The sequence below is a fragment of the Saccopteryx bilineata genome, chromosome 12 (genome assembly GCF_036850765.1).
Source record: "Saccopteryx bilineata isolate mSacBil1 chromosome 12, mSacBil1_pri_phased_curated, whole genome shotgun sequence".
NCBI lineage: Eukaryota > Metazoa > Chordata > Mammalia > Chiroptera > Emballonuridae > Saccopteryx > Saccopteryx bilineata.
In genome coordinates this window covers 54,137,610-54,162,183 of record NC_089501.1, presented here as the reverse complement: position 1 = coordinate 54,162,183, position 24,574 = coordinate 54,137,610, and the positions used below count along the sequence as shown (strand labels likewise).

The following is a 24,574-nucleotide window of genomic DNA, read 5'->3' as shown; positions in this document are numbered from 1 at the left end:
CTGTGGGTCCCCAGAGCTCCCCCCAGGACACAGCGACAGGGAGACCGCGTTCCTGAGTGACCCCATCCTGGTACTGTGGGTCCTCAGACCTCCACCCAGGGCACAGTGACAGGGAGACCCGCGTTCCTGAGTGACCCTGTCCTGGCACTGTGGGTCCCCAGAGCTCCCCCCAGGACACAGCGACAGGGAGACCACGTTCCTGAGTGACCCCATCCTGGTACTGTGGGTCCTCAGAGCTCCACCCAGGGCACAGTGACAGGGAGACCCGCGTTCCTGAGTGACCCTGTCCTGGCACTGTGGGTCCCCAGAGCTCCACCCAGGACACAGCGACAGGGAGACCACGTTCCTGAGTGACCCCGTCCTGGCACTGTGGGTCCCCAGAGCTCCCCCCAGGACACAGCGACAGGGAGACCGCATTCCTGAGTGACCCCATCCTGGTACTGTGGGTCCTCAGAGCTCCACCCAGGGCACAGTGACAGGGAGACCCGCGTTCCTGAGTGACCCTGTCCTGGCACTGTGGGTCCCCAGAGCTCCCCCCAGGACACAGCGACAAGGAGACCACGTTCCTGAGTGACCCTGTCCTGGCACTGTGGGTCCTCAGAGCTCCCCCCAGGACACAGCGACAGGGAGACCGCATTCCTGAGTGACCCCGTCCTGGCACTGTGGGTCCTCAGAGCTCCACCCAGGACACAGCGACAGGGAGACCACGTTCCTGAGTGACCCCGTCCTGGTACTGTGGGTCCTCAGAGCTCCACCCAGGGCACAGCGACAGGGAGACCACGTTCCTGAGTGACCCCATCCTGGTACTGTGGGTCCTCAGAGCTCCACCCAGGGCACAGTGACAGGGAGACCCGCGTTCCTGAGTGACCCTGTCCTGGCACTGTGGGTCCCCAGAGCTCCCCCCAGGACACAGCGACAGGGAGACCGCGTTCCTGAGTGACCCCATCCTGGTACTGTGGGTCCTCAGAGCTCCACCCAGGGCACAGTGACAGGGAGACCCGCGTTCCTGAGTGACCCTGTCCTGGCACTGTGGGTCCCCAGAGCTCCCCCCAGGACACAGCGACAAGGAGACCACGTTCCTGAGTGACCCTGTCCTGGCACTGTGGGTCCTCAGAGCTCCCCCCAGGACACAGCGACAGGGAGACCGCATTCCTGAGTGACCCCGTCCTGGCACTGTGGGTCCTCAGAGCTCCACCCAGGACACAGCGACAGGGAGACCGCATTCCTGAGTGACCCCGTCCTGGCACTGTGGGTCCTCAGAGCTCCACCCAGGGCACAGTGACAGGGAGACCCGCATTTCTGAGTGACCCCGTCCTGGTACTGTGGGTCCTCAGAGCCCCACCCAGGGCACAGCGACAGGGAGACCGCGTTCCTGAGTGACCCCGTCCTGGCACTGTGGGTCCTAAGAGCTCCACGCAGGGCACAGCGACAGGGAGACCACGTTCCTGAGTGACCCCGTCCTGGCACTGGGTCCTCAGAGCTCCACCCAGGACACAGCGACAGGGAGACCGTGTTCCTGAGTGACCCCGTCCTGGCTCTGTGGGTCCTCAGAGCTCCACCCAGGACACAGCGACAGGGAGACCGTGTTCCTGAGTGACCCTGTCCTGGTACTGTGGGTCCTCAGAGCTCCACCCAGGGCACAGCGACAGGGAGACCTGCGTTCCTGAGTGACCCCGTCCTGGCACTGTGGGTCCTCAGAGCTCCACCCAGGGCACAGCGACAGGGAGACCGCATTCCTGAGTGACCCCGTCCTGGCACTGTGGGTCCTCAGAGCTCCACCCAGGACACAGCGACAGGGAGACCGTGTTCCTGAGTGACCCCGTCCTGGCACTGTGGGTCCTCAGAGCTCCACCCAGGACACAGCGACAGGGAGACCACGTTCCTGAGTAACCCCGGATGAGTGTGGGGGCACCTGGCTACATGTAGGTCAGTTGGGTCTCTCCTCGAGCCAGGGGACACCATTAGTATTTAAGAATACACAGCCCCTGGAGTCACCAGGTAGCTTCTGTTGGGTCAGCAGCGTGAGGGGCTCGCCCTGGCATGTCCCCAGCTGGTCAGGGCGTCTGGGCACTGCCTCAACTGTGGTTCCTCTGGACTTATAGGCAGCCACATCCCCAAGGGACCACGGCATGAAGCACCTGTTCTTTCTTCTGACGTGGCCAAGTGGTGCGGGGACTCCAAGCAGCTCACCTTCCTGAACAAGGAGTAGACAATCTCCTGGCTGGTGTACCCATTGGCATTTATTACGGATGGGCCAGTGTTGGAAGTGGAGATGTCTGTAGACAGTGGTGAGCACAGGATGGAACCCACATTACAAGAATAAAAAGGTCCGTGGAACTCAGAGCACGCGTGCCTTCAAAGGGGGTGTCGATGGGGAAATCCTCAGTGTGGCCATCGCTGGCCACCTCAGACCAGAAGAAAACTTTGATTCTCTGGATCACTTGCTTCAGCAGTTCAGGGTGATACCGAGGAAGCTAAGACATGACTAGATTCACCAGAACATTTCTCTCTCAAAGAAGGCCATTTCTCCCAGCTTCCTAAAAGCAAAATCATGCATGGCCACTGATGAAAACTCATCCTGTTTATTCACCATGTTCTGGTATTTTACTGCTCATAACTATGCAGTCTCCTCTTGGTTATATTTTAAAAACCAAACTTTTCCTACAGCTGTGGATTATTTTAAACTGTACAATGTAATGATCCTTATGCTTCAACTGTTCAGTGAAAGCCATCATGCTATAATAATACTAAAAAGATTCATTTTAAAAATCAAGATTCTTTTTATGTAATATGTTGACTAAACTTTACCACTGGAAAAATCTTTCGTGTCCGGCAAGGGACATGAAATGCACATGGCTCTGGGTAGAGAGGCGCGTCGCTAGTTTGAGACCTTAACCTATTCTCCAGGTCAAGGACTAGCATGTCGGCACTTGGATAGCTGACAGAGAAGGCTGGTCAGAGTAAGCACAGTAATCGAGGTGTGATCATTTGTTATAACCCTAAGGGGGAAGTTCGTACTCTGTATTTTTGATATTTAGTGCATTGTGTATCACCACAAACATGGCTAAAGGAAGAATCCGCTGCCCCTGACTGTCTCCCTCCACTCCACATCTCCACACTCCCTTCTCACCGCCCTGTGCTGTGTGTGTGACTGCGTGGGAACGTAACTCCTTCCCTTGTTTCTTCCTGAGAGAGACTTTGTTTTTCATGATTTTTTTTTTTGAGCAGAGAGGGAGCTATTTTATTTTATTTTATATTATATATTTTTTTGATTTTTTTATTAGGTGAGTGAGAGGAGATACAGAAACCAACTCTTGCATGCACCCAAACTGGGATCCACCCGACAACACCCATCTGGGGCTGATGCTCTGCCCATCTGGGGTTGATGCTTGCAACCAAGCTATTTTTAGTGCCTGGGGCAGAGACTCATCGGAGCTATCCTCAGGGCCTGGGCCAATGCGCTTGAATCAATCAAGTCATGGCTGCAGGAGAGGAAGAGAGAAAGAGAGAGAGAGAGAAGGGGAAGCAGATGGTCCCCTCTCCTGTGTGCCCTGACCAGGAATCAAACCCAGGACATCCATACATCAGGCCAATGCTCTACCACTGAGCCAACCAGGCAGGGCTGAGGAATCTATTTTAAAGTAATCCATATTTCAAAATTATCACTTCAGCTTTCCATTGATTTGAGATGAGCATTTCTCGTGTTGTCTAATAATGGGTTTTAAAGACATAGGGAAGAGGCTTATTCTGTCCCAGGTTGGCTACCATATATTGCAGTTTCGAACACATCAATTTATTTCCCGTGCATTGTTACTGAGTTCTCGGGTCCCCAGAGCCAGCACCGCTGTACCCCAAGCAAAGGGCACTCCTAGTTCTCGTCAGTTCCGACCAGGCAGGGACAGGGATGAGTGTCCTGTGCTCACTCAGAAAAAGCACGGATGGGAAATACGGGGAAAGGGCACCGGAGACAGCAGGCAGAGGAGAGTGGGGAAGGGGAGCTCATGCAGAGGCCATCGGATCCTCTTAGAAATCAGAATCACAAGAGGGATGAAGACAGAAAACCAGAAACAAACAGCGAGAATAAAATGGCGGCAGACTGGATCTTTAGTGCCGCGCAAGACTAGCCCCTACAAATGGATATAAATGTGTTTCCCTTCTTAGTGGCTTTGCTTGTTTGTTTATTTGTTTTGAAAACAGCCCCATTGCTGTAAAATATCTTTTCTGCCATTACTGGTACAATGTCTGTGGGAATGACAGATGTTGTTGCTGAGTTCTGGGGATGTGGAGACCCGGGGAGGGAGACGTGGTGTGTGGACGGATGAGCTTGGGATGACAGTTTGCCTGCTTCACGTTTTTCCCCAGGGTTCAATCACTTGAGACTAAAATATCTCCAGGAGGAAGGCAGGCATAGTGTAAAAGAGATTATTATTGCTTAAGATTCATCTCTTTTTGTCACATATTCATGAGAACGAGAGTATGTTTGCAACCACCCCAGCCCCCACCGGAGTACTACGAAGTGTATGCAGTGACTTGTAAACATTAATTTAACGCTGTTGGAAAAGATCTATAAATATTTTAATTGACTGTAATATTTACCATAACTAGTAATAAAGTCATATTTAAGGATAAATACTGTGGGATAGTTCTTGTAATGCTAAATGCTAGCAATATAAAACACAGTTTTAAAATTGTTACTGGATTTATTGGGGTGTAGGTTTGCAGTGTACACCTGAGTAAAATGTCACCTGCACGCTGCATCATGTGTGCCTGTCGCCCCCGGCGGAGTCTCCTTCCATCCCCAGATGTCCTTAGTGCCACCTCCACCCAGCCCCCACTCCCTCCCACCCACCACAGTGTCTATGCTGATGTGTTACATATATATGACATTTTGCTTATTCTCTTCACCCTGTTTCATCCAGCCCCCAACCCGCATCCCCTCTGAGGGCTGTCTGTCCCATGTGTCCACACCTCTGTTTCTCTTTCATTCATAGTTTGTTTTGTTCATTAGATGCCATATATAAGAGAGATTGCATGATATATGTATGTGTGTGTGTATGTATGTGTGTATATATATATATATATATATATATATATATGGTCTACCGGAAAGTTCTGTCCGTTTCTAGCACAATAAGTTTCGACACGTAAGCACGTTTATTTGGCGCATGTGTGCCTCTCTATTTTTATCACTTAATGGATACATACTGACGTAGCAAATTAACTAAAGCAAAGTTGATTCACGTTAGTTTTATGTGTGAAACCATAGTGTACCCATGGCTACTGATAAACTTCATTTACGCCACTGTAATTTTTACAGATTTCAACAAGGAAGAAATGCTACAGAAGCATGTCTGTCGCATCCACCATATTCCCCGGACTTAGCACCCTCCGACTATCACTTGTTTTTGTCCTTACAAAATTTTTTGAAGGGCAAAAAATTCAAAAATGAAGAAGATATCAAACAAGCACTGGCTCCATTTTTCACATCAAAAGATAAAACATTTTTCAAAAATGGGATATACAAATTGCCCTCACGCTGGCAAGAAATCATTAATAATAATGGCAATTATATTATTTAATAAAGTTTATTGACGGTAAGAAAAATTTGTATTTTGTTTTATTCCAAAAACAGACAGAACTTTCTGGTAGACCTTATATATATATTGTATTTTTCTGAAGTGAGAAGCGGGGAGGCAAAGAAACAGACTCCCGCATGCACCCGGCCGGGATCTACCCGGCACGCCCACCAGGGGGCGATGCTCTGTCCATCTGGGGCCTCGCTCTGTTGTAACTGGAGCCATTCTTGAATCTGAGTCGGAGGCCATGGAACCGTCCTCAGCGCCCGGGCCAACTTTGCTTCAATGAAGCCTTGGCTGCCGGAGGGTAAGAGAGAGATAGAAAGAAAAAGGAGAAGGGTGAAGAAGCAGATGGGCGCTTCTCCTGTGTGCCCTGGCCAGGAATTGAATCCAGGACTTCCGCACACCAGGCTGACACTCTATTGCTGAGCCAAACAGCCAGGGCCAATATTGCATGGTATTAACTTGGTTTTAACCGGCAGCAGATTATCTCTTGTGCTCCGTGTTTGGGAAAGGGCGAGCAAGGGTAAACGGGACCCCAGAGCGACACAAACAGTGCTTACTTCCTCCTACAGGAAGTCATTCACTGCACAGCTAACGCGGAGCAGGGCGACCGCTTCTCATCCCTTTTCCTTCCTGCCCCGGCGAGCGCCCTCTGATATGTGACTTGAGTAGCGCCATGGTCTCAGGCCTGCTCTGGGAGGCACACTGGGGCGGCAGGGCGCAGGCCCACGCTGGGCGATTACCTGGGGCTACTTGGCCTTCCTCGGCCCTCGGCCACCAGAGTGGTGTCCACCATCTCTGTGCCACGTGGTATCTCTGCTTACCACGATCACCATACAGGATATGCAGTAAATTTATGGCATAAACCACAAAGCATCATCTTTTAAAAACTATATTTTTTTAAATGAAAGATCATATGGGAGGAAGAGGTTTTCTTCTCATCTGATTGATATACATTGCAAACTGTGGGCGGGAACTCAGGGAAAAAATACCCCTTTTCTGTGTTCCGACTCCCTCCGGACGTCGCCGGGCCTACGCCGTCTTCCTCCGCGCGCGCGGCCGCCTTGTTGGCGGTAGCCGTACAGCACATTTCTTAACCATTATTTAAAAAGAAACACCTTTCAATAACTTCCTAAATATGGCCATTTTTCTCCTTTGACATAGAAATGACGCCGCTAAAAATGCTGGTGGGCTTGCAAAAGCACCTGTTTGTTGGAAGTTATTTTCAGAAGAGGCCTTCCGAAGGTTGAACAGCAGAAAGAGGCAGGAAATTTAGGTTGCTTTAAAAAGTATGTCTTCAAAATAACTAAGGGAGCGCTCCTTAATGTCGAAATGATTATTTTTTAAATTAAAATCGCATAACATCACTGACTATTAAGTTAGGAAATCTTTCACCTTATCATTGCTGGCCAATCATTATTGTTTTTCTACAGGAAAAAATTGTGTGCTATTAAACATTTAAAACAGAGAGTGTAAGGCCTCAGCATTTAAAGTTTGTACACAATAGGAAACATGACAGCTTTTAACTGAAATATCTTAAGCATTTGGTCGGATAAAATCGAGTTGTAACTGACTTGGAACTGAAAACAAATGAGTAACATTGAAGACATTGAAGAAAGCTCAGTCTAATCTTAAGGTCACAGAAATTGGCACAGTGATTGTATTGATGAGTATAGATGGTCCATATGCTTATAAAATGGAAGGTTCTGGTTAATATGTCTACCCGTGTCATGAACTCAGGTGGGGAGGTCTTGTGGGTGTTTGAAAGAGCCATGGGCTTAGAGACCAAACACGTGCCCTGTGTGAGTGCATCACTAAATCCTCTGTCTTGTTTTGCCCACTCTGAAATGGCTGCCACGGTAGGTCTGTGCTTCACAAGATCATCTAGTCATTCAACAAACACAGGGGCAGCGTGCATTATGAACAGGTTCCTCGCGCAGATGCCGTAAACGTGACATCAGAAAGAGTCAGAATCTTTTCTCGGAGGGGACGCTGTCTGGCAGCAGAGAGTAGCCCACAGCAGCGCGGTGCCAGGTGACAAGTGCTTTTGGCGTGGGCGTTGGGATCTGGGGAGGGGCGTCGCGTTGACAACGGCCAGGCCGCCGCCTCCGGGGCTGCGAGGCTGGGCGCCCGGCCACCTTCCTTTGCTCTTGCTCCTCCTGCTCCAGCGGAAACCTCCATACCTAGCAAGGTTCTTACTCGTCGCCTTGTTTTTTTTTGTGTGTGTGTGTGTGTGACAGAGACAGAGGGACAGATAGGGACAGACAGACAGGAAGGGAGAGAGATGAGAAGCTTTAATTCTTCATTGTAGCTTCTTAGTTATTCATTGATTGCTGACTCCAGCCAAGTTGGTGACCCCTTGCTCAAAACAGTGACCCCTTGCTCAGGCCAGCAACCCCACACTCAAGCCGACGACTTTGGGGTTTCCAGCCTGGGTCCTCCATGTCCTAGTTCGACAGTCTATCCATTGTGCTACCGCCTGGTCAGGCTCTTTGTTTTTTTTTTTAATGAGATTCACATGAACTTTCTTTTGCTACTTTCAAACTGTTGCAGCCCCAGGGACATCTAGTGCTCAACACTCCCCTCCTAGTCGTCCCTCAGTACGTGGGACAGAACCACTGCCGCCTCCTGGCTTCGCTCTTCACCCCGGACATGTGGGTGGCCCTCCCCTGCCAGCCGGCCACCGTCCCTCCCTCTCAGCGCCACCCTGCAGAGCTCGGCCTCTCCTGCGAGCCTCTCTGTAGAACCGAAACGAACAGCAGTGACAACAAGTGATGTGACGAGCTCGGTCATGCCGGGCCCAGGGGCACAGTTTCCCTGGCCTCTCACACAACTCCCCTGAGGGTGGTGGCACGCCCCTCAGAGGACTGTGGGAGTGGTAGACAACTGATTACATCTAAGGACCTGATGGCACCATCCAGAGGATAGTTAGACTGCCAGAGTGTCATGCATTTATATCACTTTTATTACTACCATAATTGTTATTTTAGGGAGTATCTGTCTAACCCTTTCTTTAAGTATTTGGAAATAATGGCAATAACTTTTCAATCCCAGTGGCTGGTTGGCTGGTTGGCTGGCTGATTGGTTGGTCTTAGTGACATTATTTACTTGTACAAGGTCTAAAAAGTTAAGAATATGTTGAGAGGCATCAGCGGGTTTTTCCAATTTTGCTCCTTTTCAGTGTTCTAATGGGATGACCGGATCCTCAGATGTGTCATTTTCCTACTTTTAGGAAAATAACAGTACATCCACGTCTTGGATATTGTGGGGTGATGGCCTGCTGGCTGGGAGTAGGTCATTTGTTGGCAAACAGCCACATAGACGTTTTGTGGACATTCGGTCACTCCCTGCATGTCTCCCTCTCACGGTTCCGGTTCCGGAGAGAGCCCAAGGTGCTGCTCTCAGGGCCCAGGAGACCGGCGGCTCCCAGGACGGCCTAGGACCAAGCCCAGCGGACAACGAACTACTCACTTTGTCCACAGTACACAACTTACGTCACTGCCTCCCTTGCTAGTAAGTTGTTATCACTGTAAACACAACTGTATTGTTTCCTCTGTCATACACACAATGTTCAAGTTATTGAGAAAACACAGAGAAGTAAGACATTGTTTTGTCCTGAGAAAGTTTTAAACAGAGAACGAGAGGTGGGGAGAACCCACTGCCTCCCCGCCGAGAATGTCTCCCCGCAGGAAGAATTCTGTGTGCACTGTGAGACTGCATTTTATGTGGGGCTTGGGCGTGGCCGGAGACCTGAACTTTTTCAAGTTCATTGTTCGCGGTGTGTGCTGTGGACGGGGCTCTGAGCTGCACCAGCGTGGCGATCCAGTGACACCACCACCGAGGGGACCGCTCCTGATGCGTCACCTCCTCTGAGCGTCAGAGGCCGAGCCGGCAGTGGTCTCAGAGCCATGGACGGACTGGGAAATGCCTTCCCAGAGTACCACCTATCACCGTGACCGTGGAAATCTGTCTGGGGTCCTGCCTTGTCCTGCTGTCTGCAGCTGTCTCTGAGCACCAGGAACATCGGGTTGGAAAGGGAATCTCAGAGTTTTGATTTCTTCCACGTGTGTCCGTGAGCAGCCCTGGGGGTTTGCTCAGATTCTCCGTGTGTTCGATGGCGTCTGGGCATAGAGGGGTGTTGCATCATTTTCTAGTTCACAGAAAGCTGGGGCGTTACCAGAGTAAGTGTCCCATCGATAGCTTCTGCTTGCTCCACCTTTGTTTTATTTGTTTTTCCTGTTTTGTTTTTTTTAAGTGAGAGGAAGGCAGACAGAGAGGTAGACTCCTGCATACGCCCAACCAGGATCCACCCAGCAAGACCCACCTAGGGCTGATGCTCTGCCCATATGGGGCCTTGCTCGCAACCAAGCTATTTTTAGCACCTGAGGTGGAGGCTCCATGGAACCATCCTCACCACCTGGGGCCATAGTGCTCAAATCAGTTGAGCGATGGGAGGGGGGAAGAGAGAGAGAGAGTGAGAGAGAGACAGAAGGGAGAGGAGAGGAGACTCATATGGTCACTTCTCCTGAGTGCCCTGACTGGGAATAGAACCTGGGACATCCACTTGCTGGGCCAACAGTCTACTGCTGAGCCAACCAGCCAGGGCCACCAGCTCCACCTTTGTACATTTTCCAAATCTGACTGTGTGAGTGGAGTGGCTGTGTTGATGTGCCAGGTAAGGGACCTGTCCCTTTTAGTTTCCCAACCCCCGAGGTGACAGCGGCGATGCTCACAGCGCCATGCTGACCCTTCGCTGCGGGCCAGAGGGGGACTGCACTCTGTCAGAGGGAGACTGCCCTCCCTCCGTCATCTCCGTGACCCTGCAGGGCGCCCTTCAGCATGGGCGGTGCCGTTGCCTGTGGCAGGAGGGGGACTGCACTCCATCATCTCCGTGACCCTGCGGGGCGCCCTTCAGCATGGGCGGTGCGTTGCCTGTGGCAGGAGGGGGACTGCACTCCGTCAGAGGGAGACTGCCCTCCCTCCGTCATCTCCGTGACCCTGCGGGGCGCCCTTCAGCATGGGCGGTGTGTTGCCTGTGGCAGATGTAGAGACGGAAGCTTAGGGAAGAAAAGCCATTTGCCCAAAGACCCTGCAGCCAGTCAATGACATTTCTTTGGCTTTAACCCCGTGGTCTGTTCTCAGAGCACTTCAGCTGCGGAGCCCATGACTGTCTGTGAGCTCAGTCTCGTGTTTCTATTCCCCTTAGTCATTCACCTTCTCAACTCATGTCGTGTTTTCTACGCCTGCGAGGTTCAGAGCGCCGTGCGTGCGAGGCACTTGGTCAATAAGAGAAGTGGGACCCCCCACGGCTCTCAAGGACCTTGCGGTGCCAGCGGGGACCAGACGCCCACACGCAGGTGCCCAGGCTCCGGCCCCACAGGGGGAGAGTCAGCAGGCGGCCACATTAGGGTTCAGGTCAGACTCCAGCAGGGCTTTCATCTGGAGGCTCTTCGGGGGGCGCTTGAGCCCCGGGTGTGGAGAGGGGATTCGTCGGCCCGGGTTCCTGGGCCTCCTGGGAGAGAGCTCACTGTGGGGAGAACCCAGGACGTGCCGGGGGCTGACTCTGCGCCCTCTCTCCGTCAGGCACGTCCTCACCGACCTGCCCACCCGTGAGCGTCCTCAGATCTTGACAGGGGCCGTTCGGATGACTTTGGGCTGGAGGCTGCATCCAGTTCCTAGAGTGCTGTCTGAGCACTGACCTGGAGACAGATGACGACAGAACGTCGTCCTCGGTCCAGTTAGAATGGAAACTAGAGCACTGCAGGCGATTGCTGCTCACAGAGCAGCTGCAGCATCTCAGAGCCCTGCGGTCACAGGACTGTCCCTGTCTGCGGGCCAGCGGGACCCCGCGGCCCTGCCCGCTGTCCACCGGACGGGTCTGTGCTCTGTGCCCGGGCCCAGGGCTGGGCAACGCGTGCAAGTGGAAACCAGCCAGCCTGCTCTTCTCATGGCCACGGCAGAACTACAGATACACATTACAGCCCCGGTTCAGTCACATCTGCTAATGTGCCCAAGGGCAGGAGAGGGGCAGAGGACAGCAACTGTTTTTGAAGACGCCTGTAATCTGCACAGGCGTACACAGGTGCTCTAGAAGAGAGGGCAGCCTGACGCACCTGAAGAGGACGGTGAGCTGTTAGGCTCCTTAGCAGGCGATAGACAGCGAGGCGGTTGGGAAGGCTGTGCAGCACCCGCACGGATTGCTGAACACGGTGCCCAGACGGAAGGGGCGGCTGGCGGCGCTGGAGCGATCCCAGCGCCCTTGCAGGGCGGGGGCCTGAAACGGGAGGTGACCGCGGGCTGGGAAGGAGCTGAAGGTGGACGCGTGTTTCTGGGCCAGCATCCGTCGCTCTTGGCCTCCAGCTAGAGGTGACAGTGGGAGGCGGAGCCCAGGGTGGTGATTCTGCTGAAGCACTTGGGAAACGCAGGAATACTGAGAGTTCTTGGTGGGGACGGGGCGCAGCCCCTGGGGGACAAGGGGGCTTGGACAGAAACGGTGGAGCAGGCAGGGGCAGACAGAGGGGCCCAGAATGACCGAGGCTGCGGAGGGGCGGTCCTGGGGCTGTGAGGACAGGAGGCAGGGGGAGAAGCTGGTTTCTGCGGCCGGTCTGACGGAGGAGAGGCTGTCCCATGAGGGGACGGCTGCAGGACTTGTGAGCCAGCGCAGGGGGCGAGGGCAGAGAGGCCCCTGAGACGGAGCAGCTCCGCCCATGCCAGGCGGCTGCCTGCTGGCACAGGCCCTGCCCGGCGAACAGTAAGGAAGACACCTCTCCTTTTCCAGGGCTGAATGTAACCCGCTAGCTGCTGCCCCCTGCCAGGAGGGTCTCTGCGTCCCTGCAGCCCAAGACACCTCCTGTGTAAGTTCCCTGAGCACACTCTGGACAGAAGGCCGGGTTGTCAGCCTCTCTGTCTCTCAGGAGCTGGGAGACGTGCCCACGCCCCCACGAGCCGGCCAGGAGGTTGATGGAAAGGGGTGTCCTTGGAGGACATTCGGGTTGGCCATCTGCTTCAACGTGGCGGAGGGTGGCCCGCATGCTGGGCCCATGTGGACAGCAGTGTGAACATGGGGGTGCCCCAGAAACACTCGATTTCCTGCGTTACTAACTGCTTTCATTAAAATGTTGCATTTTTTTAAATTGTAGCAGAATGAGTAGAACTGAATTACTTCTCAAACTATGTATAACTGGTGTCACGGTATTTTGACAATTTGCTCATCTTTCTAAAAGCCACCTGACATCTCATTTCTCTAGGAAGAGAGAGAGAGAGAGAGAGTATGTGTGTGTGTGTGTGTGTGTGTGTGTGTGGTGTGGGGACAGAGGCCTTCACATTATGATTATGTTTAAAGAGGTTGGCAGAACATCCCAGAATCAGTCTCAGTCAGTTCATACTGAGCTGACGGGTGAGGAATGTTAGGTGGCAGTGACAGAGGCTTAGAGGGGGTGGCCAGTGACACTGGTTTTCTTTTGTTGCACAACAATGACCAGAACCTCAGGGCAGACACACCTATTCACGGTCCCATGGTTGGCCCGGCTCAGCAGTCTCGGCACAACGCAGGCGTTCTCTGGCCAGGATCTCCCCCGGCTGAAGTCCTCCCCTGGCTGAAGTTCTCCCCCGGCTGAAGTCCTTCCCGCTGAAGTCCTCCCCTGGCTGAAGTCCTCCCCCGCTGAAGTCCTCCCCCAGCTGAAGTCCTCCCCCGCCGAAGTCCTCCCCCGCCTGAAGTCCTCCCCCACCTGAAGTCCTCCCCCGCTAAAGTCCTCCCCCGCCGAAGCCCTCCCCCGCCAAAGCCCTCCCCCGCCGAAGTCCTCCCCCCGCTGAAGTCCTCCCCAGGCCGAAGTCCTCCCCGGGCCGAAGTCCTCCCCCACCTGAAGTCCTCCCCCGCCGAAGTCCTCCCCCCGCCGAAGTCCTCCCCAGGCCGAAGTCCTCCCCCTGCTGAAGTCCTCCCCGGGCCGAGGTCCTCCCCGGGCTGAAGTCCTCCCCCACCTGAAGTCCTCCCCCGGCTGAAGTCCTCCCCCGCCGAAGTCCTCCCCAACCGAAGTCCTCCCCGGCCGAAGTCCTCCCCCGCCAAAGTCCTCCCCTGCCGAAGTCCTCCCCTGCTGAAGTCCCAGGGTCGGCCAGGGCTGGGTCTCCTCTGGAGCTCAGGGTCCTTCTCCAAGCTCACGTGGCGCTGGCAGAACTGGCTTCCTTGCAGTTGTAGGGTTAGGGACCCAGATCTCTTGCTGTCTGTAATGCTGGTGGTCGAGGCCAGGCAGGTTCACACTGGACTAGGGCAGACGATAGAGGAACCACAGAGCTGGAAAGACTCAGGCCACACCCGTTTTTTGGAGGCTGGCAGAGACAGGCGAGCAAATAAAGGAAAACCGCTTTGCGCAGTGGAGGGTGAAGGGTCAGGAACACCGCCCCTCACGGTGGTGGCTGAGGGAATCGGGGAACTGCACCTCCCAGGGGCAGGAGAGCAATCTGGGCGAATCGCCCCACCGAGGGAAAGCGGCCATAGCTTTTCATAGACACACACGTGGCTTTCTGCCACGTGCTCACGCACTAATCGTGCAACGTGTTTGCAGCCGGGACGCCAGTGAGCAAGCCTAACACAGCTGTTTCCCCCACACTGTCAGCCAGGGGCCACTCTCAGCCCCTACAGGCTGCCTGCATTTCTAGACCTGAGGCACATGGCCCCTTCCACGTTCACGGCCAGCGTGGGGACCCGCTTCCTGCTGAGTGGGTCTCATGCTTCACCTAGTTTTCACCAGGAAGAACTCATATCCTTAAAGGGCTCACTGATTGCGTCAGGCCTACCCAGATTAGATGATCAATCCTTAAAGTTCTTGTGCGATACGACGTCATCTAATCGGGGTGACCTGCCATCACATCGTAGGTTTCTTCCCGCACTCGCAGGAAGGGGTTAAACAAGGGTGTTGCGGGTCGTCTCCGAACTGTGCCGACCACACCAGGGCACGGAGACTCTCCTCAGGAAGTCCCTGTGCTCACCTGTGTCCACGCCGGAGCCCAGTGGTGGCGAAGGATAGAAGGAGGAGGGGGCGGTGCCGACCCGAGCTCCCGTGAGTCCGGAAGAGCCGTCTGCGCCACCCGGGCGGCTGGTTCTCGGAACAGCCGTTATGCTGCCCCAGCCGAGCATGTGAGGTGTGGCCCCTTCCAGCGGTGGGTCAGAAGCCTGCACCCCACCACGCAGGACAGAGGATATACACGTGGTCTACCCAGAACCCAAGACTCGCCTCGTCTGTGTGTTTCCTTCAGACATTCCCGACGGAAGGTGGAGCTGTCAGCCTTTGTCCCATGTCTCCGGCCCCAGGAAACTTCCCGGCTGGTGGAATTGGTACTTAGGACCAGAGCCATCGCAGTGACCTTCCAGAGTGAAGGACTCAGACCACAGCAGTGCCTATGAGTGACGGACACCCGTCTAGAAAGTCTGATCATGAAGGCAGGACGCGCTGGCTGGGGTTACAGGAGGCGGGAGGCGGAATTCATTGTGAACTCATCATATTCTTTGAACATTCCTAAAATGAGAGCGAACGGCAACAGGTGGTTTGAGACATTGAGATTGGGCATTTTCTGAGCCTGAGTGAGGTCCTCGCTCTGTGGGAGGCGGGGCAGATGAGTGACAGTTTCTGTCCAGTAGATATTATGAACCTGGGATTCCATGTAGTCTAATTTTTGTATTAGCACATAATCTTGATGTCTAACTTTCATTCCACTGAATTTTCAAGTCTCCTGTTGGTACATATCCATGTATAGATGCAGAACATTTTTGTAAACGGGTCCCATGTTCACCTGTGAAGCCGGAAGAAGCAGGCCATGACTCCTGGGTCCCCGTGGGGTGACGATGTGTTTGCTGTGATGTAAGGCTGTATGTAGGTTCTATCAAAAACACATGTATCTTAACTTCTGGAGAAAATGCCCTGTGCTTGGTAATAAGCAATTCTCTTTACTTTTAAAATAGGGATGAATGCCAGTCCTCAAAGCTGATAATTATGAGAACATATCACTTCTGAGCAAATCAGTTTTAAATGAACGTTACTCTTTCCTGTGCATGCTACGTAATTTCGTCTAGATGAGATTTCACATCCCTTTGAATGTTACTTTAGTTCTGTGTGGTCCTGTTTCCTTTATCCCTGTTTCTCAGTGTCTGGCCCAGTTCCGTGTTGCGTGTGCAGCAGGCACCGGGCAGGCGCTGTGGCCCCGGGCAGGGTGGGCACGCCTGACTCGGCCCATCACACACGCCACTCTCCTGTGCGCACCGTGACTGCACACAGACATCGCGTGGAAGCAGATTTGAGAATCTCTTACACACTCGAGAACTGAGGGCGTGTTCAGCATCCCGGGGCGCGTCAATGCTAGCGGTTCTCAGCGTGCCTGTCCTTGTTCCCACGCAGAGCTGTGACCTGGACCAGCAGAGCATCGTCCACGTCGTGCTGAGACCCGGGCGAGAAGGCCCAGGAATGACCACCCCTGGCGGGGACAGCCCACGGAGCACGGCAGGGCCCCCCGCCCGGGAGCCGGAGAGCCTCACTCGCGTGGACTTCAGCAGCTCCGTCCTCCCGACTGACTCGGTGGGCCTGGCTGTCATTCTGAACGAGGACGGAGAGAGCGGTGCCTCGCCAGCCGGAAGCCCAGGTAATGATGTGACTCTGCTTCCGGCCTGTAAAGCGTTTGTGTGGTGACGTCCCCAACGAGAAGGGGTCTTTGTGTCTGTGTGCAGTTCTGTCACTGGGGGGAGACCTCACCAGGAGGAGACCTTTGGATATAAAATGCGAGATGATGCATTGAATAAGTAGAACAACATAAAGGTTTTTATGTCGAGAAAGGGCGTAAGGGACGGAGCCCTTATGACCATAATGATTGTATTATATTTTATTTTCAAGGAGCCAGGGTGGGAGCATGAGCTACTTTTGTGCTAAGGTCAAAATAGATGATTGAGGCACAGACATATCCCTGTCAGCTCTTGTCTTTCTTCTCTACTATTTCTTATTTAATTAAAACACATTTTGGTTGGTTGTATTCCCGATGATGTAGAGAAATGGGAAGAGCCACCCCTTAATTAAGAATGGAAAGGACCTTTTCTAGACAGCTCAGACCTCGTCCTGCTGTCTGTTCTGTGCTCTCCTTCCTGCTGTTGGAGCTGTGTCGTCAAGGGTGGGACATTCGTCCAAACTACTGTGGTTTTCCCTAACAAATCCTAGAAAAGTGGTGATTGATAAACGTTTACTAAGTTACTTAACATTGTAAATGTAGTAATCCATTTATCAGAATTTCTGTGTGTTTAACTGTTAGAACAAATGCTCTAGTTAAAATTATTCAGAGAAAATGAGACTTCACCTTTTAAAATGTCTTGACCCTCGGGGTGTCTGTCTGAATGGCTAGAGAACTTTGAGCGGGATACTTGGGGATGACTGTGGGCAGACCCCCTCCTTGTGTGATTATTATTCCTTTGACAAGAACGACACTCCGGATAGAGCTCTAGAGCAGACCCCACACCCGAGGGTGAGGCTGGCGCGGTGCCTGTCCATGTGTATTCCAGGACCAGGACCTCTGGTTGGGGTGGCCCAGCGTCGAGACCCAGAAATCCTGGTGCCGACCACACTCTGAGAGACCCGCCCACCGTGCAGCTTCTCTGACCTACAACTGTGTCCCCACCCTGTGTCCACACCGGGTGGGAGGAGGGGCGGGTCAGGGAGAGACAGGAAAAGACGGAGTCCATCAGTGGGAGCCAGAGCAGTCCTCTATGGGCCGGCTTTACCTGTTCTGTACCAACAACGCGTTTCATTTGGGAAACAAATCCCCGGTTACAAAGTGTTTGAAAACCTCTGCCTTAGAGAAACATGAGAGAAAGAAGTCCCCATTCTGTGTGTTTCCAGCACGTTCTAATTAAATGGGGGAGAACGCAGGTGACCACTGAAGATGGAGGGAATCGAACTCCTAAACACTGGGCTCCAGCAAAGTAGCTGGAACAAGTCAGAGCTTCCAAACCTCAGAACGTGACTTTTGGGAATTGACCGATGAAAAAGACCATACTGGCCAATATGAGAGTTCATGTCGGGATGGACAGTAGAGTCAAGCCCTCAGTGCGCGATTTTACGTAGGCTGCAGATAGGGTGTGGTGCGCTAGGGTTTAGAAGAGGGAGCCGGAGAACTGAAATGAGCCACTGAAGTATTCCTCAGAGCAGGGGTTTCCAAGCTTCAGAGCACATCAGTCACCTGAGGGAGGCCAGGCCCGGCAGTGGGGTGGGGTGGGGGCTGGGACCCGCATTTCTGACAAGCTCCCAGGTCCGGCTGAAAGCGTGGTTCTAGAGCCAGGCTTTGAGGAGCGTGGAGTCCCAAACACGAAGAGACTGTATTGTCTATAATGTTGTGAATGTATCCATTACATCATCTTATAAACATCTGAATGAGAGCATCGCGTAGGCGATTCCCGGGCACCATGCCTGACCTAAGGCCGCGAGTTATGTCTGAGTTTTCTTAACGAGGCGCCATTCATGACCCCATAAAGGTCAGATGAGGTGAGGCTATTGGACCTAGAAGAAACATAGGAATATTTTCCATCATTTGTCACACAGTGAAGTACAGAAACAGAGAGAGAATTCCTGCTCTGTGCCCGGCACAGTCCTAGGTGCTGGGGTGTAGCAGGAAACAGAAACAGAAAGAAAAAAAAGCTTACCTGAATGGATCCCATTCCACTTGGGAAGAAGGTAAAGAAACAAATAACTAAGAAGTGTGTCCTCTGGTGACAAACTTGGTGGGAGAAAAGGAAGAGAGCGTGTTGGGCGGGTGCTCTTTCCTGTAAGGTGGCGAGGAGGCCCCTCTGGTGAAGTGACATTTGAGGAGAGCACCCCCCCATGCAGGGAGCTCAGAAGGGGGGGTGCAGCCGGGAGGCAGGCGGGACCATGCTCAGAACGCAGGAGGTTGTCCGCACAGCAGGGGCCCGGGAGCGGAGCCTGAGGAGGCCAGGAACCCAGAAAGGGGCCGGCGGGGCAGGCTGTGCTGGGTGTGTGGGCTCTGGGTTTACCCTGGGAGCCAGGAGCCGCTGCAGGGGTTCTGAGCGATGGCGGGGAAGGGTCTGCCACAGGGAAGGCTCACCTGGGCCGCAGGGAATTCACTGTCGGAGGCCAGCATGGACGCAGCAGGACCGGCTTTTCAGATCAAGGGAAATGCTGCAACGCCCCTGCCTCAGGAACCAGTGGGGATGGTAATAGTCAGTATCCGTGAGCGCCTGCTGCGAACTAGCGCTGCTCTGAGCACGGCTCCCGCGAGAGGTCTTCCTTAACCCTGTGGGAGCCCCATCATTGGCACAGGAGAGTGCCAATGTCCCTGTTATAGGCGGGAAAGAGCCACCTGTAAACCGTTTGAGAAACTGACCCAAACAAGGCGAGACTTTTCGGGGACTGTCTCACTTCAGAGCTTGTGTTGCAAGTGTGCACTAGGCTGTATTCTTCTAAGCACAGGTAGCAAAAGAAACGAGTGAGTTTTTTCTTCATTTCCTCTAGATGTTTTGTTTGAAGTAGACACAGTCGAACAATAGGTCATTTTGAAGAATCGTTAATTTAGTCAATATTTAAACCTCGACATTTATGTCACGTGGTATACTATTTTTTCATATATTTTTTAGTATTTAAAAATAAAACTTTTGTTACTTTTATGAAATCCTTTCAAGTCTTAGTGCCCTAGCTTACTAAGAAAGCATTTTATTAACATTGAAGAACGTTTTATAATAAAACAAATATGTCTTCTTAGTAAAGGAATGACACTACTTTTGATGAAGCATTACATGCTGGAATACATTATTGAACTATAACTCGAAAACATAAAATAAGAAAGTAATTAAAATTAGACGAATCTGAAGAAGATTAGAGAGAGCTGGCCTCCCACACTCCGTTCCCACGTTGCGCAGGAAGTCTCAGCTGACGTGGTGAGGCGAGAGGAGAAGTGAGAAGGCATCTGGGTCGAGAAGAAGATGCAGAACTGGCCTTGTTCACAGATAGCATGATTGTCTGTGTAGAAAATCTGAAAGAATTGACAAAATAGAAAAAGAAGAAGAAAACTCCTGGAACGAATATCAAGAGTGCTGGACATAAAGTTAGTATACAAAAGTCAATTGCTTTCTTTTATTACCAGCAATGAACAAGTGGTTTGAAATGGAAAACATAATACCATTTACATTAGCACCCCATAAATGAAAAATCTTGGAATCCTAGAAAACTATGTGTGGGAGTCAGATGAGGAAAGACACACGACACTGATGAAAGACACCAAAGAACAAAACTAATGGAGAGACATTCCATGTTGTGGAGAGGACTCAATATTCAAGGCCGTCAACTTCCCAACTTGCTCTAAACAACCCCGGTTAAAATCCCAGCTAGTTATTTTGTGGATATTGATAAACGGACTCTAAAGTTTATATGAACAGGCAGAAGACCCAGGCAACGAAATATTGGAGGAGAAGAGGGAAGTCAGACTTGAGGCTCCCGATTTCAAGCCATGCTATAAAGCTAGAATAATCAAACCAGTGTCGTTTTAGTGCAAGAATAGGCAAATAGATAAATGGAATAAAATAGCCCGAGAAATAGACCCACATAGTATGGTCAGCTGATCTCTGACCAAGGAGAAGAGACAACAGATGGTGTGGGAACAACCGGATGAAGACACAGACCTCACACTTTGTAACATGAGCTCAAGACGGAGCATGTATTTAAATGTGGAACACAAAACTATAAAACTCCTAGAATATAACATAGGAGAAAACTTTAGATGACCTTGAAGATGGTGATAACTTTTTAGATACAACACCACAGGCATCTATGAAGTAAATAAATGATAAGCTAGACTTTATTAAACTGGACATTTCTTTCTGAAAGACAGTGTCAAGGTCATGAGGAGATAAACTGTAGACTGGGAAAAAGTATTTACAGAAGACACATCTAATAAAGGACTGGTATCCAAAATATGAAAGGGACTTGGAAAAGTTAACCATGACATGAACAACCCAATTAAAAAATAGGGAAAAGGTGTTAAGACACCTCACCAAAGAACATATACAGGTAGCAAATAGCCATATGAAAAGATTCTCCATAACATATGTCATTAGGGAAATGCAAACTAAAACAGAGAGATACCACAACACACACCTATCAGAATGGCCAAAATCCAAAACACTGACAACACCAAATGCTGACACGGATGTGGAGCAACAAGACTTTTCTTCACTGCTGGTGGGAATGCACAATGGTGCGGCCACTTTGGAAGATAGTCTAACAGTCTCCTACAAAGTTAAGCATACTCTTTCCGTGCAGCCCAGCAACTGTGCTCCTTGGTGTTTGCTCAAATGTGTTGAAAATGTATGTCTAAGTAATCATCTGCACCTACATGTTCATTGCAGCTTTCGTCATAATTAACAGAATTTGGAAGCAGCCACCATGTCCTTCAGTAGGTGTATAGATAAGCGGTGGTACATTCAGACAATGAAATATTATTCAGTGCTAGAAACAAAAGAGCTATCAAATGACTAAAAACCATGGAGGAAACTTCACTGCATATTACTGAGTGAAAGAAGCCAATTTGAGAAGCCTGCATACTGTGTGAGTCCAACTAAATGACATTCTGGAAAAAAACACCACCATGAAGACAATGAAAAATGTGGTCTCCAGGGATTGCGGGGAGGGAAGAACGACCCAGCCAGAGCACAGAGGACGTTTAGGACAAAAGTTCTGTTCCGTGTGAGACTGCAACGGTGGAGGCGCGCCAGTATCCATTAGTCCGAACCCGTAGGGGACACCCCGCTGACGCGAACCCTGGTGCAAACTACGGGCACTGAGCAACCATGAAGGGTCGGTCAGCGTGCCATCTCGCTGCGCGGGTGTGCCGTGTCGGTAATGGAGCACGCTGTGTGTGTGTGTGTGTGTGTGTCAGTGAAGAGGGTCCTCGGGGACCCCGGAACTTTATGCTCCATTTTACTGTGGACCTGAAAGTGTTCCTAATAAATAAAGGCTATTAAAAAATAAATGAAACTGCTCTTAAGGCTCGAGCTCTGAATGCATGTTATAGATACATCATGATTATTAGAGGATATGTTTCTATCAGCAGTTTTTTTGGTTTTTTTTTTTTTTTTTTTTTTTTTTTGCCAGTCATCGTAGGCAGTACCAGACAAAAATTATTCTAGGATTATAAATTAGTTACCACCTGCCAGATACAAATCAGCCATGGAGGCCTACTAATGAAATAGAATGATAAACTTCAGACTTAATTCTCATTTTATCCGAGAACCACATCTCAAGTGCTTGAAAATGTGTATCGTGTGTGCTAATGACTTGAAGCCAGAGGGTGAATTTTCTGGTGTGTCGGACAGATTCAAGGAGAGCTTCTTGTACAAACCTTCCCCTGAAATGACAAAATGTTGGCAGTCCTACTGGAGCGACTTCAATTTGCTATCACATCAAATTACTAAAGATACATTATGGTTCTGCCAAGAACTTAATTTTTCTCCAGCAAAGACATTTTTGCCCTAATATGCCCTCCCAATGTAAGTCAGACCGCAGAGGGCGAGCTTGCACAGTAGGAGGGTCCTGCCAGCCTGACACATTCGGGGGTGAGTTTCTGAGGGAGGGGAAGCGTGCTATGTGCCATTCCCAGAAGTGCAAACACGATTCCAGAAGCAGAACGGGCTGATTCTTCCTCTTTGCTGCCCTTTCTCGAGGCCGCCGGGTGGCTCCTGGTCGTCGCTTTGCCCACCGCTTTGCAGGAGTGCTTGTCGGCGGCGGGCAGGTGGCATCCACGTAGCACCGCCATGGCCTAGAGCGTGGGCTGTTCAGCGGTGGTGAGGATGTCCACACTGTCGCAGGACCAGACTCCAGAGCTTTCCCCACTTGCAGAACGGACACTCTGTCCCCTTCCCCCTCCGTCCCTGGGAATCTCTGTCTGCGTTCTGTCTCTGTGAAGTGGATGCCTGTAGATCCCTCGTGTGAGAAGAGCCGCACTGTGTTCATCTTCATGTGCTGGCGTGTCTCCTTCAGCGTGATGTCATCAAGGTCCGTCGGTGCTGCCGCGTGTGGCAGAGCCTTGGGGAGCTCGCTATGTGATAACCGTAACTGGCAACAGGAGAGAGAGGATGACAAAGAAGGCTACAAAGAAGACTCAGACCCTGGACTAGCACACAGTTTAGAAGGTCTAACGTACAAACTAGAGTGGAGTGAAGTCTGAAAAAGAGGCAACTCGGCAGTCAAGGGGGGGATGACATAGAGGAGAGGAGGCTAAGACAAGTGTCCTCCCCTGCGGGGGTCGGGGGCTCTGGAGGCGATCGGGGCTGACGGTCACCTCAGGGAGGTGGACTCAGAGACGAGCTTGTGTGGTCTTCAGGAAGTGACAGCCATTGGCTGGTCCTGCTGTGCTATAGAAAATATAACATAGCTTGACCAGGTGGTGGCACAGTGGACAGAGTGTCGGACTGGGGTGCGGAGGACCCAGGTTCAAGACCCCAAGGTCGCCGGCTTGAGCGTGGGCTCATCTGGTTTGAGCAAAGCTCCCCAGCTTGGACCCAAGGTCGCTGGCTTGAGCGAGGGGTCACTTGGTCTGCTGTAGCCCCACAGTCAAGGCACATATGAGAAAGCAATTAATGAACAACTAAGGTGTTGCAACAAAAAAACTAATAGTTGATGCTTCTCATCTCTCTCTGTTCCTGTCTGTCTGTCCCTGTCTATCCCTCTCTCTGACTCTCTGTCTCTGTAAAAAAAGAAAAGAAAAGAAAAAAGAAAAGAAAATATAACATAAAAATCTTGGCACACTGATAGGTCAGAGAAAATATGTGTAGCTTTTATTTTTTTAATCCAAATTATTAAAACAATGCAAGTGTTCAAAGAGTCTCCTTCATTGTCTAAACTCAAATTCAACTCTTTCTTAGCTAGTACTTTCTATAGGAAGGATTCTTCCTTAAATGTCTAGAACATTTAGAGTATTCAATTTTTATTAATAGTTTATTTTCTCTGAATATTGAGAATATTTCATTTACAGAAGTGTTTATTTCTCTAAACCAAACAGAACAAAGTTTCTTTAATTTGTGATGTGATAATTTAGCTTATTAACAGTTCCAGGCACTAGGAGAATATTTCATAACAACTGTAGTCAGAAGCCCATCCGAGACACAGACAGGGGTGGGGTGGTGGTGGGGTGGCTCAGAGCTTCAATCCCCCAAGGTCAGCCAGAGGTCAACAGTAAGCATAGAAGCAGCACAAAAACCTACTGGTCCAATTCCAAAGAGCTGCTCACCTGCCCAGGAGGCGAACATTGGCTTGAGATCACAGACAGATAAGCAGAAGTGACTCCAACATCCGTGGTCTCTTACTCAGCAGAGAAGAGTTACTCCATCTTCATAGCTCGCCCGTCAGAACGTAGAGCCTGTCTTCCAGCCACTGCAACCATGAACAGGGGGCCTGATCCACAGACGTAAATCATCATGTGATCCCATAGAGAAAGGGGGAACAGAGACGGGATTAGTGGGGGTCAAGTTCTGTTTGGCCAGGATTTACTTCAGGAACCAAGAAAAAACGCGCCCTGCCTCGTCGCCTAGGGGGCGAACGTCTCGGACGATGCAGCTTTCTCAGCACCTCCAATATTGTGAACGTCTGATTTCATAAAGGCAAGATTATGGCTTTCATGCAAAAATATAACGAAGAGTTGTCAACATTTTATTCAGCAGGGGAATACGGAGCTCTAAATTGGTTCAAAGAACTTTAAGAGGTTAGTTGATGGATAGATGATGGATGACAGATGGTAGGAGGGTAGGTAGGTAAGTAGGTAGGTAGATAGATGATAGATACATACATACATACTTACATAACATAGATACATAGATAATGAAAAATACATAGATGATAGATAGATAAATAGATAGACAGACAGATAGATAGAAAGAGAAATTAGGCTAAGATTGCTAAGCTAGATAAAAAGAAATATCAAGTTCTTACAGGGCAATAAACCATACGCTTGGGCCATCTTCTCCA

At 51.1% G+C, this 24,574-nt stretch overlaps 1 protein-coding gene across 2 annotated transcripts in view; it reads left to right on the top strand.

The window, feature by feature from the left end:
• PRKN (parkin RBR E3 ubiquitin protein ligase) overlaps positions 1–24,574 on the top strand; it is a 1,041,656-nt gene that overhangs the window by 327,919 nt on the left and 689,163 nt on the right. For both annotated transcript variants that reach the window (XM_066248240.1, XM_066248238.1), the window contains exon 3: positions 15,965–16,205. In XM_066248240.1, coding sequence (XP_066104337.1) covers positions 15,965–16,205 — 241 coding nt within the window. The remainder of the gene's footprint in view (positions 1–15,964; positions 16,206–24,574) is intronic.